Consider the following 15,447-nt stretch of genomic DNA (forward strand, 5'->3'; position numbering starts at 1 on the left):
ATTATTTTTTCGGATTTTATATTCATAAAACCCTAATATCCCTAACAGAGTTGGATCAATTACATTATTTCAGTTTAATTACAATTACAATTACAATTACTTTCATGAATGTTTAATTACATTACAATTACAATTACTTCATGCTAAAAATATCAAATTACAATTACAATTACAATTACTCCTTGCATGCTTCAATTACATTACAATTACAATTGCTGCTGTTGAACATGTAATTGAATAATCATAAATTCAACCGTGCTCCTTGACAACCGTAGCGTCGTATTTAACAACAATTCAAGTCTAGTTCAGATTGTGTGGTAATAAATGCGTTTATGTGCGTACATAGTATGCTATGAGAGATGTCATTGTGACGTAATATAAGCGTGTTTTGTATGCTTGGTAATTATGGCTCACGTAATTGGAAATCTAAAATGTTATTTACCTAATTTCCTATGGGTTAGGATTAAGGATAGGGTGCAGTATGTCGTTGAAAAAGTATTATAACATATGCACGTGTTGGATTTGCGTATATAGTATATAATTAAAGAAATATTATTATTTTTATCGAGGGACGTAGGAATTAGGATGAGGAGTGAAAACAAAACCGTGCTTTGTCAGACAAGACGTTATATAATATCCAGTGGTCTGGTTAGTTAGCCAGACGAAATAACGATGCAGCATCGTGATCTGAAATCGTATTGTAGATTGCCAACCCAGGGATAGATGCCCAAGATGTGAGTCACGGATGGATGCACCGACAAACGTACTGCAGAGCCGGTTAAAAGCAGCAAACTTTGTGGTCCTAGAGCTGGCGATCCATGCGTCCAAATTTGATGCATCTGTTCTTTATCATAAGCTATTGATGTACTAATTCCGAAAATACAAAATAAAATCTCGTCAGGGCAATGTAACTGCTCCAAAATAGCCGTTTAAGGCCGACTGTTCTGAAAAGTGAGAGCGCTGCAGCAGCATGACCACAACAAATACCAATTACGCCTAGCGATTGTTCAGAACAATGCCGATTCCCAGACGTTCACGACTATTTTGGGATGGTACCATTGCCTGGAAATATACTTTTATTGCGGAATCAGTGCGACACTAGCTTTCGATTAGGACCATACATATCAAATTTCGACGCTTGGATCGCCAGCTATGGGAATATCAATTCTGCTGCTTTTAGCCTGCTCAGCAGTTCACTTCTCGGCGTATTCAATCGTGAGTCACGTGTTGCGAATCCATCCGTTGGTTAGTAATCTAAAAATTGTATACAATGGCAGCCTAGGCCAGCATAGCGGTAAAAATAGAAAAAAACTTCGCCCGCAAGGGCGCAGTCAAGGGCTTCCGCGAATGGATCCACCAAATTCCTTGTCGACATTTAAAGAGAATGCATTATAAGTCAATTATTTTATATGTGCTTGTCAGGTCTCAATAGCAATTTAATGTAATTGAAATTGTAATTGAGCAAAACTTTTGTCAAATTACAATTACAATTACACAAAATAAAAATGCTTCAATTACAATTACATTACAATTACATTGAAAAATGTAATTAATTACATTCAATTACAATTACAAATTACAATTGATCCAACTCTGATCCCTAATCAGCTGCGTCCAACAAGCATTCTTTCACATACTCGCCATCCGAGAATGGCTTACTGTATTTCGCGATTTTGTGGGATATGACAAAGCTAGTCTTGGTCGCCGATTCCCTAGATGCCTGAACCTTTGTAAAGCAGCCTTGTTGCTTTGCTAGCTTCGTCAACATGCCTTCGGAAATTCTCACTCTCTCAGCCTCAGCCACGTGTCTGTATTTCGCAGCATGTTTCGTGTCATAGTGCCGACCCAAATTATACTCTTCAAATACGGCGACCTTTTCGCCGCAAACTAAACATACTGGTTTGCCTCTAATTTCAGTGAACAAATATGGTCCAAATCTTCTTAAAATTACGGCCTTCATCGTTCACCTATATTTTTTGGCATGCTTATTCATCGTTTATGACCTTATCGGTGACAATGGCAACTGATAAGGTATATGTGCGGTGTACAACGTACATGTGAACTAACTACATCGTTTTAAGAACTAGAGATTTGAAAACTTATGGCGTCACAATTAAAAGCACAGAGCTTGTAACAATGACAACAAACAAGGTTTGAACTGCACTGACGGAAACAGTGAAATGTAACTCAATTTCTTCGGGCATGCTTTGCTATATTGGGCTTATTCTGTGAGTGCTTTGAATCTGAATTACGCACTCGTAGATTGACACGCAGTACATAAATGAACGTGCTTCATAGAAACACATTTCCGGTCCATTTAATACAGTCTGTGATTTTAGTTCACCTTTTAACATTTAAAAGTATGTTTCATGTTCTGAATTCCAAAATCATGTCGCGGGCCGCACAAAATCACTCCGCGGGCCGCACTTTGCCCAGGTCTGTATTATATGTATATAATTGATAATAAAGTATTCGAGTGAAAACAGGGCATGATTTTGGAATCAGTGGACACTGGACAGTGAGCGATTTCAGAGTTCGATTATGGCCCGCGACACAATTTGAGTTTGAAACCCCTGGGTTTAGACTTTAGAGTGTCATTATAGGTTTGGGGAGAGAGTCATTATGATACTATAACCCCTACCTTAAGGACCCAACCCTAATGATCCTGTACTCCCTACCCTAAGGACCCTCAGCCGCGGCAAACAGTTTGGGATTCGCTGCTATATAGGGGCTGAGTACATGGATTCAAATATTAATAAATCGCAGTGGCGGCTCGTGACAATATCGGGTGGTGGGGCAAGGGCTGCAAGCGACTTTTTATCAAGATGACGTCACAATCGCGTTTTCCAACGTAAACAAGTAACTTAATGATGGTACGGTAACATGAATTTCCCGGCAACAGTGATTTTAACGTATGTGCCACGAGACTCGAGAGGTCCGCCGGTGAGCTGTGACTTGAAGTATGGGAACTGCGTAAACGGCGTACGGAAAAAAGATTCAACACGGTTCATGTTCGCACTAGGCCTGACTAATTATCTGCAGAAATGGAAATGACTATAACTCGAGAGATAGCGTAAGCCTAATTGGAAAGGTCAACGAGTTCGGACAGATACGCAATTGTTATCTCATAGATTGGGCCTGTCATATTGAATCCAAAACATCATTCTGAAGAACTAAGAATAGCAGCCTCGGAAATTCGGTCTCGGTACAGCATAGAAGATTTTGGCCTTGAAACTGGAGACTGTAACACGACACATACGGCTTTATTACTGTCTATAGCAGTGGTTCTCAACCTTTTTGGGTTCGCGGACCCCTTTTAACCGTCACGGACCCACGCGGACCCCCTCAAGTTTTAGTTCAATTTTAGCTCTATTATGGTGCAACCTTCATACCTGTCTTGTGCAAATATGAACTGTAGGCTTGTGATAAACAGCAAAATAATGATTTTTCTTCAAAATAACATCATACTATTTATGTAGAGAGTGGTAGACTTTTATTATTTCAAAGCTAATTTTGCTGCTGTAATTCTTGAAGTACATGTCGTGTCTTGAAAATCCGCGACTTCGTCTTGATATGAATGAGAAGTGCCGAAAACCATTTCCGCAAAGATAGATGGAGGCTAATGCAATATTAACGCATAAACGCTTCCGACGATACTATTGGTGTGATCGCAACATTTATGGCACCAAAATGAAGAAACAAATATTTTATGAACATATCACGCCCAGCATCTAGCGTAGGGAGGGGCAATATACGCACCGCGGGCCGGATTCGGTCCGTGACAATGTTTTGATAGGCCCACAGAGAATTTCTACAGTCAAAGGGAAATCCTAATCTAAAAGTATAGACAAATTTTATGCGCCAATGAATGGATCCCATTTTCCAACCTGAGAAAGACTGTCATGAAACGACTTGTTCTGTTCCGGTTTAGATATATATTTACGAGCAAACATTTTCGACCATGAACAATTGAACATTAACAAGACAAGGCTACATACCAATGTAACTGGTGATATGAATTTCAGGGTTGGAGCGCAATGCTTTGACAGCAACGAAACACTACTTGTTCATCAAAAAGCCAGCCGATATAGGGCATCCGCAATAAGAACGTGCCAAATCTGATAGCCGAGCTTCAAGTATATCATTGTCCGATTTATGACGAGCGTCAGCCGTAAATATTCGGGTTCATTTCAATATGAATAAACTATTCAATTGTACATTGATGTTCTGTACCTCCAAGAAGCTGTTCAAATAGTGGTTATTTATATCACAGTATAAAATGGATTTCATTGAGAGGTTTCAATTCCTGCATTGGGACACATTAGGGAAATACTTCGGAAATTGTTATTTCAAACGACTGTTCACTATTTTGATGAGACTGACAACTTTAAATCAAGAAGGTTTCGCAGACATTACGAAGTGACCTTAATCGACGTTACTATCTCCATATTTTTATTTTTTCCACAAACCCCAACAAAACGTCTCCAAACAGCAATATGTTTGTATCAGCAGCTTATTGGAAAATTGGCAATTAAAATGAATTTCCACACTATGATAGTTCATGTCAGACGATTATTATGATGATATGAGTCATGAGGTTTTAGCAGTGCGAAACTGCCTCATCTTTCGCAAATTAAAAAATAAAATAAAAATTAGGTTATCAAGCATTTTTAAAATTTAGAGGTCTCGCGGACCCCCTGAAATTGCTTCGCGGACCCCTAGGGGTCCGCGGCCCCCCGGTTGAGAACCGCTGGTCTATAGGTCTGCTGCGAAATCGCCTTTGGAATATATATATTACCGAATAAATACGTGGATGAAAGCCTTAAACTTAGTACACTGTTACATGACATCATCGAGAAGTGTCCTCATGGCCCTTTTCGGTATGGCACACTGTCAAAATTAATGCGAACAGACCAACACCGAATTTTGCGTAAAATTTACTGAGGAATAGGCTGATCAAGGGATCAGCTGTTAGCCGCCATCGAAAACTAAATAGCTATCGCGCTTGAGGGGGTTGTAAGCAAATGGCTTGACGGCCACAATTTCACGGTGAAATTGACATTGGAGGATATAATATCAAAGTAAATATTTGAATGGAATCTGAGAATGATATCATCATCTCAGTTAACGTTACCGCAGATACAACGGCTTTTGCGTGATATCCGCAATGCGTTGAAGGCTAAAGTGTCAGATCGGAGCGCATCTCTACCATGCTCGACCTTGATAACGAAATTACTGCCCTAATCATTGAGTGTCAACCTTGAGACTTGGCATAGCGTTCGATATAAAAATCAAGACATACTGTTCAAAAGCTTATGACGGATCTAGGTAAGGAGCATCGTTAAAATCAATAGAGACCAATACCGGCTTTGCGTATAATCTGTTAGCGATAAATGAGAGTCAGCTCTCACTCGAATTAGGAAACGAAATTACCACTAACACATAACCGATCTCAGTATTGAACATCGTCAAAATCAATGGATTGGATACCAATACCAGCTTTTGAGTAAAATCTGTTTGCGATACATGAAGGATCAGCACACACTCAACTTCGGAAACGGAATTACTACCCTAAACTTTAAGTAAAAACCCTGAAACTTGGGGCAGTGTTAAATACCACCATCACGACATGACATACCAAGTTTCAAGAGTTTTCATGGTGTGAAACACCATCAAAATCGACCTATACCACCAAAGGTCGACTAAACGCATATGACGGTAACCGAGTTCAGCTATAGATACGATTGTTACATCACACCTTAAGGGCACAGAGCTAATTTGCCCCGGTTGCTCGGTCATTTTATGAATAGGAGAGAGTAAATTACCGTTTCTTTATTGTGCGCGGCTTTGAGAGAATAGACAGTGAAAGCTTGTTATGAGCGCTACCGGGGCATGCCCCGGCTAGGCATTCGCAAAGCAAAAACACAGAAGAGAATTCGATTTTCGTAGAGACTTCGCTATATATGGGCATTTACAAGCGAAAGGACAAGAAGAATACGATTTTCGCTGTGGTTTCGGTATATATAGATTGGTGTGCGTCTATAAATGGTAAAGAATTGTTATTGAAGAGAATTTTAGGTGGGGCAATGCCCCAATTGCCCTATAGGACGAGCCGCCACTGATAAATCGTAAAGAAGCGAGTTGAGTATAGTGAGCGATGGTTTTGTCGACTGAGAAAATTATACGCTACGCCCCTTGTCAACTGAGAGATTTTTCTACAAGAAATTAGTTTCAACACTTTCTTCCCATCGTCGAAGCCTCAATACCTCGACTGGCCGTATCGCAGCATCCAGAATTTGAGGCACAAGGCTGCTTCATAATGAGTGGCATTCGATGAGGAATCGAGTCAATTTGTATCACTTTCGCCAATCTAACAGACTCAAGAAAATAATCAATAAGAATGGACTATCCCCGCGAGAACCTCATGAATAGCCATAAGATGTATAATTACCTGCCCTAAATTTTTGAGCAAAGATCCAGCTTATGGTAGCTTATTGTACATCATCTCCCAAAGGTAGGCCTACTTGTACGTGTGTTTCTTTGTTACCGATAAACCCTGCTGGTTAAATTGTACTCTCTCGGTGACGTAGGTGCTTCAATATATAATGGTCAAGTTGGCAATGAAGAACACTGTTCGAGTATCTCGCTCTATTATCTCCATGGTACTTCATGAGACAGGGTTGTACGGACATTGGGATTGGGCAATTTGTGTAGCCTACAATACACGCAGGCCCTGCTATTCGTGCGGATGCAGTTTTGTGGTTATCAGAAGACGACTTGACGAGCAAGTTACAGCTGAGTAGTAGAATATCGATTCTTGATGAATATGCTATCACAAGATTGGAGTACATCGACGATGACCTACCGATACATAGATGAGCAGATCATGTTGTTTGCAGACTATAATACCCCCGAGAGTCAATGTTTGATGACGACAAGCACATAGGTAAACGGAATGGGGATAGGGATATTTGAACAATCGCACACCAGCGTTTTTCGACTTGATAAAACGTCGCATTTATCGCGACATTAGGGCCTGGCTCGTCGCCAAAGGCAGGTGTCGTCGCAGTGTGAGCTGATTCGTTAGGTACCAATCGTAATTGACGTCTATTTTGAACGAACAACGGCAATTGAAGTTTTGATAACTTCGCGCGGATATGCAAGCATGATCATGATCATTATATCAATCACTGTAGTTTTTCGGGGATGCCCGATTTAGATTTCTTTCACCTTCACGTTTGCGCTGGTACGCGAGTTCGGTACGAGCGAACATTGTATTTATTGTTTGGCTATTATTGTATCAATTCAATCCTGGAGTCACTTGAAGTGGTTAGCGCAATGATATGTATCAGTGATATAAATTCGTGATTTATTAGCCTAAATATAATCGATATCAAGTCGACCAGTGAGGTAATTAACGGCACAGCTGGCATGTTTTCGCCATTCTTGAAATTATGCGCGTCAATACCAAAGTTTTGGTCAGGCCCGTCGTCGTCTCAGTGCGTGCTAGCTGTAGTTTAGAGGCTTGGCTACTGGGAGTCGGAGTCTAGGGTGCATTTGCTTTCGTTTATCACGGAAGTCTACTTCAATGATTGAATCATCGGAATCATAGAGTGGAAACAATCGACATGTGTGGATTCGATTGGATCATTCGTTGTCAATATTTTCTGTAGTTGCATCTCAAACAGTGTCTTAAGTTATAGCGAAACTTAGAAATGACGGAATAAACACAACAATAAAATGCTGCGACCATCGGTAACTTTGCTGGGATTAATATTTGCATTGATCACGACTGCAGCGTCTCAGAGTAAGTAAGCATTTACTTTTTGCACGTTTTGTATCTCTCAGAGGTGGTCAGTAACGAAGTACTGCTACTTTTTCGAAGTACTGCTACTTTTTCGAAGTACTCAAGTAGTTTTCCTCTACTTGTACTTACTCAAGTAGATCTGATTTACGCTACTTCTACTTCGTAATATTTTGTGATCTACTTACTTACTTTTCGCTATTTTCAGTTTGTGAAGTAGAAGTAGTTCAATCTTCCAATCACGAAGATAGCCTGAGGAATTTCGGGGCTGTTTTCACAGAGTATCAACATTTAATTTTCATAAAAGTTGGGTAAAGCCCAGAATTCCAGAATTTTCGTCGCGCTTTGCGCGCAGTGGATGCGGTGTGATAAGTATGATTTCACGAAAGTATCGGTGAATATAATTTAGGTAGCGGGTTGGCGTGATTCCGTTCACACCACGTTGTCACCCTTCGCCCATATGAAATAATTCATCACAGTATATATGGCTCATCATAACGTTTCAATCTGATGTTTCGCAATCTAGCATTTGCTTGTGGTATCGTAATCTAGCATGTCCATGGCGCGTCCTAACCTGGAAAAGTGGACTCTGACTTTTTTTGTTAGTTTTAGAGCTTTTTTAGCATACCACCTTTGAAACTTTCTGGATTAAAGGCATGAAATACATGTTCTGCTTTTATAAGTAGTAATTATGTTTCACTTTCAATTCCCAGTATCATGTACTTTGAGTTATAATTAATATCAGTTCTTTTTGTCTGGATAACATACAAGTTGAAGTGTAAAAGCAAGAGAGAGAGAGAGAGATATGATATTCTTTCTCGCCTGCACCATCGAGATGCTTTGGCGACGGAGTTGCGATACGGCCCCATGAGGTCATCTAGTCTGCGCCCCCGTTTTTTTTTCTCCTCCAAGTGTAGTAATGCCTTTAGTTTCCGGAAATAAAGCTACACAATATGGCATTTTTACGGTCCACCATATTTTTTATTAACGTTTACTAATCGCACAAAGTATTTACATACAACTTCTCCGTATTGCTCTTCGACTAAATTACGGGCCTTATAATATGGGGATGGCGCCATACCATGCAATTTTCAATAACGCTCTGTTCGAGAAAACAGAGGATTATAGTATCGCATTCCCATATCAATGCTATCATTTTCATCTCATGATGTGGACGAATGCTAACGAAAATTGGATACCTGCTGGTATGCATCAATATGAATCAAGCTCGTCACCTCTCGCATAGCTAATTTGCACATTTTTACAATCCATATGAACGAATTAGGATCGTTTTCACAGCTACTTACTTACTTGAGTACTTTTAAAGTCAGTCAATTCTACTTCTACTTCAAGTAGTTTTAGGTTACTCATGAAGGAAGTACTTCTACTTGTCCTTGAGTAATTTTTTTCGTCACTACTTCTACGTCTACTTAAGTACATTTCTTGACTACTTTGACCACATCTGGTATCACTACAGGTTAATACGCTTAAGATCTGTAGTGCCTGAACTTGAAATAATTTTAAAATACGATTCGAGAGGTCTAGAAGCACTAATTTCCTACCATAGGCGACCAAGACTAGTTAAAGTAGGCACAAACAACTTCCTTGTGTCAGTTTAAATTTTGTCAAGTGGAAAGTTGGGTTGAACCTTAGAGAGATTTATATCATCTCTATTGAATAAAATTCGTTAAGGTATCCAGAGGCGGGCAGTAACAAAGCACTTCTACTTTTTTGGAGTGTCAAGTAGATTTTGCCTACTTGCACTACCCATCCAAGTAGCTATGTTTCTCGACTATGTCCACTTCTACTTGACAGCGCTTTTTGCAAAGTTTGTTGTCTCTCTTTGAATTTTGAAAAGTAAAAAGTAATTTCGTTATATGTTTGCATCACTTTTAAAATTGAGTAACTAAATTTAAAGAGCTTCTTGGAGGCACAGAACTTCAATATTCAATTGAGTAGTATATTCGTATTGAAATGAACCCGAATATTTTCGGCTGACGCTTGCCATGGGTAATCGTCAGCAACTAGTAAAGAATTGGAAAGACCATTGTATATCAACAATTGTATTTAGCAATATGACGCCACCAGCATGAAATGAGATCTCAAATAAGAAAGCGTTCAATGTACCATCTTGAAATAGGCATGCATAGGCTGCTACTCTCAAAATTCATTGATTTATTTTTATCCTGGACACCAAAGCAATAGACACAATAACATTTCAGAAGTGTCATAATTTATGAAACTGATCAGCAGACGGTCAACATGAGATCAGCTTAAGCATGTTTTGATGAAAATTTAAAGATGTTATGGGTTTATTGAAGCTGTCAATATAATATCTTATTTTAATTGGATAACAATTGATTTTTGCTAGTCAACACAACAAGATTTCCAGTAAATATTTCAAAATCAGTTGTTTTCTATTTTTGTAAACTAACTTTTATGATTTTTGAATACCGTAGTCTCCTCCTTTCCGGTTTCCTAAATATGGTAGCCCTAGTATTGCAACATTCAGGGTTTATCACTACGGTAGTGAATTTGTTGGACACTTGAATTGTACAATGAGCACGAAAAATAAGAGGTTACATTATTCACTGATTCTACTCAAATAAATGGTCAAAACTATTCGATACATTAATATAGGCTACAATAAGAGGTTAGAAAAGTAGGCTACTCTGCTAAATATCTTAGAAAAGTAGTTTTGTAATGCAAGTGTAAGGTTATTATTCACAAATAACGGATGGCAATTATGATTACAATATCCATCTCGGTGATTGTTACAGATACAGAATAGTACAATTTCAAATCTATATGCCTTGATTACGGTACAAGAGCTTGATTGTGCATGGATTATGAGAAAATGCCGTAAGTCTATCAAAACACTACTTTTATAGACAAAATCAATGAAAGGTACGCATATAACTCATCATAAAAATCGTAGTACGGTACTTCATAACTGACCCTTCTCAAATAATGTTGATGTATCGACGTGCGTATTGAAATTGCCGGAAAGATCTTTAGCATACTGACCCTCCTGTACCCTGTTCGTTAACACGCTTGATTATCTCTTGTTCATTTTTTGGTAATTCTGTAGGTTATTTCACATCGAGTGTGCAACTGTTCAGCTTATATGCCTCTTTTTGACACGGTATTATATTTTTGTTAATATATTTCTAGGCCAAAGAGGGAGTTTGATGGATTGACTTCACCAAGTGGTTTTGATTGGTTGTAGGATCTCCATCCATCTCTCCATCTCCACCGTAGGCTACTTGTCAAGCCTAGCTAGGGATAGTTCGATTATGTTCATCAGTCCTCAGCAAACAGTATAATAACCACTGGTTGATAGATTATAATTTAGAACATTTCTTTACCAAGTTGCACCAATCCGACATTGGGAAAACGTGCATCCTGCAGTATGAGAATTGAGAATATCAGTGCCACAACATAACAATTTAGGGAAATTATGTTTTCAGACTGTGTCATTCGCTCACCGGCAACAGTGGGAACTGTATATGAGAATGCTGCGACTGACACTTTAGTTAAAACTTTGGAAGTTGACGGAAATATCGACAGTGAGATAAGACTGGAGTTGACTGGCGAAATGGCAACTTATTTCAGACTTGACGGAAAAAATATTCTGGTCAATGATAGCACAGCACTTGATCGTAGTAGTTCCGGACTTGGAATATCTGGGTCAGATTCCACTAATATTGGAGGACAATTATTCTGTTTTGACATACTTTCAGATCCTAATAACTATGCTGTAAGTACTGATTTTTCTTTTGAAAATTATCAATCTAATTATATTGCCCCCAGTATTCAATCTTTCAAAGGGGCACTGCACTCTAAAAATGATGTGGTCTCAAATTAAAGAGCAAAACGGAAAAAAATTTGGCCGCAGCGGTTTTCTTCAGAACGCCACCATATTGGAGCTGCAATTTATTGAAATTTCCACAGGGGTTTCACGCTCTATCAGTCACGCAGAGATCAGACTTTATATAGTTGTCAGCCGATGTTATGAAGGAAATAAGTCGCACAGGCCAAGGTGGTTTAGATACCGCATAGAACAGAAATAGATCATGTCCTATTCTTATGTATAAAACATTGTTTATGTATAAAACATTGTTAGACATGATCTATAATAACATCGGCTGACAACTATATAAAGTTCGAACTCTGCGTGACTACTGGAGCGTGAAACCCCTGCGGAAATTTCAATAAATTGCATCTCCATTATGGTGGCGTTCTGAAGAAAACAGCTGCGGCCAAAATTCCTTTTTCGTTTTGCCCTTCAATTTGAGACCACATCATATTTAAAGTGCAGTGCCTCTTTCATTACCCAATTTGATCATGATTTTTCTTTGATTATATTTCATTTCCTGCAATTACTCTGCCCTCATGCTGATCACTTAACCGTGACAGACAAAGAGTTTGACACCATGCCTTAACCGTGCATTTTGTAATCTCTTTTCATCACAGTTGTAGTTATCGGTTCCTTCTTTATGGATATTGAACTGTTGTGACTAGACTAGGGTTACCATATTTCAGCAACCCAAATTCCGGACACTCTTTAGCGCCCACTAATGGATTTCAAAATGAGTTATGACGTCACACCAGCAAAGCTTTGCTCATAGACCAGAGGTGGTCACGGTCCGGTTCAGGAGTATGTGGCTGTGTGTTGTGTAACCGGGACTGAAAGCACATGTTTTCAGCCCCTCCCTCCCAAATAAACATTGGTTTTGAGCCCACACTATAGGGTAATCGATGCAACTTCTGAAGGGGGGGTGCTTGCTATATAAATCTGGTTTCTATATACATCTGGTCGTTAAATTATTTCAATGAATTCTGTCAATAATATTGGTCGTTCCATATATTACTATATAGATACTATACTCTCCGCCCACATGATCAGAGTTAGCGGTAGTGCTGGTGGAGGATGATGAGTTAGAAAATAATGGGAGCTTAATCGCACATCGCTGAGTCATGTTCACGTCCTACCGATAAACTTGTTAATCAGCCTTTTGCCGGTGCGCACCATGGAGCTTTATAAACACCCCACATTCAGTGGATTCCAACATTTTATGGTCGCGACTCCATCTTTAATTTGAAAATGTTCCCTGGCCCAGATCAAAATTTTACGAGCTGATTACTAAAAGAAGTCAGCACCTTGGCCCAGACTTACTCACGGGCTATTTTGGAAGCTGATTACGTTCAACATAATTGCAAACCCCAGAATAAAGGCAAATGACCTCCCCCCCCCCCCTCCCCCGTTTGGAACCAATATCTTTAAATAAAGCATTTAAACGGCCTTCACGATATCTCGGAATATACCGTTCTCTTAAAATTGCGATTACAATTTGGCTTATTCCAGTCAATGAAGGTCGTTTTTATTTATATTTCATGGCAGTTTTTGCGAGAGTGGTAGTCTCCAAAGTAAAATCAATAAATGTGATAGTAAATCGCGCGCAGCGCGAAGAAAAATATCGTACATCAACATAAATATTCCCAAACAATATTGCTTTTATGCCGATTTACGAAAAAAATTATGAGCCTGTGTCGAAATTCCGGACATTTGGCATATTTTAGAAATTCCTCCCGGACGCTAGTCTGAACAGTGAAATTCCGGACATGTCCGGGAAATTCCGGACGTATGGCAACCCTAGACTAGACAGGACTTGGACACAATTCCATAGTTTGGACGCAAATTATTCTATATACTATATTCGTGATTTGCCAGTAAGAATGAGCTGATCACTGAATATAACTCACAAACTCTGGGCTCATAGCCAATTGTGTTGCATGGATTAATATATAAATTATATCCTTATATACCAACATAAATTCCAGACTTATAAAGACATCGAGATCCCAATGGTATACACCAACAAGGAGGATCCAAGGCTACTAAGTGCCTCCAATGTCATTCAAAACGAGGTAAAATCTACTCAATGTTGCCTCACGTTCGGTACATGTTGTCCTTGCTCTGTATTATCTAAATAGCATGACTACTTACCGAGTTTGTTAACACCAGTCTCGTAACTTCTTCAGTAGAGTCACTGATGAAATTCGCATTTCTCATGGCTGAATGAAGTGTTATTCAAGCTGATTATTGCATTGTTTGGTCCTAGCTACAGAACAAAATGAAACTAACAATCTCGGTTGCAACGTTATTTCAACGGTCCAGGGATTTTCATACACAATGCAGCAATTTTGCATCTTAGAAAGGAATTTATATCTCTTGAGCAACTAGAGTGGATGCCATGGTCAAAATTGAAATTTTTATATCATAAGCCTTCATGGAGTTTCATAATTTTCACCATTTAGTGTTTATTTATAACCTATGAACTATTTGATCCTCTGGTATCGAATTGAATGACATGTTGGAATTATATATATATACACATTATTGACACTATATCATTTGCATATAACCGCAACTACTCCTTTTATTCCAGTTCACCATTCCAAGTACTGTCATTGCTACATTGACTGCCGATGACGGAGAAAACACTGGTCGTCCCACTTCATTCACTGCAATTAAGCAAGATCCTCCTGGTTACTTGGACGTTACCAGCTCCGGGGACGTGACCTTGATAAAGGAATTGGACTATGAAGATTCTACTAGCATTGTTGTGACGTTGTAAGCAACTTTATTTGCACATCCGTTAGTAGTATTAGTATAATAACACTACTGTCTTGGTTGAAAATAGTAGTCGTGATTTTCTGCAATACGAAAACCATCACGATTTAGAAAACTTCATGCTTAAACAGTTAGGTTGCTGATACCTGATTCAGGCTCAAAGCAATTGTTCAACCTACATTCGATAGCAGCAAGGTTAACCTACTCTCTGTTGGGTGTCAGTAACATACTTTGTAGTTTTCATCAACTTTGCTCTGTGATATGATATCGAGCGTGAGGTGGTTGGAAAATCATTTTTTGTTTGGTGTTGGTCTTTACAAAATCAAAATTTTATTTCTACTTCACAGCATTTCCTGATATGGTAAATCTAATTTGACATCCTCCAACTGCACATTGGAATCAGGTGCATGAATATAATGCCATAATATCCTACAATTTCAAGCTATTGCAGAATTTGCATTATGGACTGAAAGAAAATATCAGACGCAGCATGATCTTGGTCACTCACAAATTTAGTCGTACAATATTATATCTTGTGCTCAATATGTCCATTTTGATATAATTATTGGACTGATATTCATTGCATCAGAATCCTGTTTATCGGTATTCGATCTGACAGTATGTACGCGACACAAAGAAAAAATTCTCTATTTCCCATGTATAAATGCGCAAAATTTTTTGCCCTAAAATCAGGGGGTGTGCATTATGCATGAGTAGACAGAACTTGAAATCCTACCTTTCTTCTTGTTTGCTGTCAATCGCGCATTACATTCAGCCATCCCACCCAGAAAATCGTATTATCAGTGATGGGCGGTTGCAATTAGCTTGAAGTTTGTTGCCATTAGCGAGATCCGTCTGCGCTGCACAATTGCACGAGATCTCCTGCTGAGTTGGTTGCCATTTGTACTCGAGCGAAATTAGGTCATTGATTGCTACACGCGTGCGATCCCCGCTGGTCTGATTTATCGCCTGAATAATTTCATCTACAACAGGCCAGGTACGCAAG

General features: G+C 39.0%; 1 protein-coding gene across 34 annotated transcripts in view; it reads left to right on the top strand.

The window, feature by feature from the left end:
* The window catches only part of LOC145454077 (uncharacterized), an 80,887-nt gene that overhangs the window by 35,783 nt on the left and 29,657 nt on the right, over positions 1 to 15,447 (top strand). For 25 of the 34 annotated variants that reach the window (XM_080332072.1, XM_080332084.1, XM_080332093.1 and 22 more), the window contains exons 1-4: positions 7,641 to 7,807; positions 11,275 to 11,564; positions 13,649 to 13,735; positions 14,257 to 14,441. In XM_080332072.1, the coding sequence (XP_080188198.1) occupies positions 7,741 to 7,807; positions 11,275 to 11,564; positions 13,649 to 13,735; positions 14,257 to 14,441 (629 nt within the window). In that variant the 5' untranslated portion in view covers positions 7,641 to 7,740. Of the gene's footprint in view, positions 1 to 7,639; positions 7,808 to 11,274; positions 11,565 to 13,648; positions 13,736 to 14,256; positions 14,442 to 15,447 lie in introns of those variants that run through there. The other 9 variants (XM_080332089.1, XM_080332098.1, XM_080332092.1 and 6 more) reach the window with 4 other exon arrangements.

The sequence above is a fragment of the Botryllus schlosseri genome, chromosome 13, assembly GCF_051294905.1.
Source record: "Botryllus schlosseri isolate E-star chromosome 13, Bs_hap1, whole genome shotgun sequence".
NCBI lineage: Eukaryota > Metazoa > Chordata > Ascidiacea > Stolidobranchia > Styelidae > Botryllus > Botryllus schlosseri.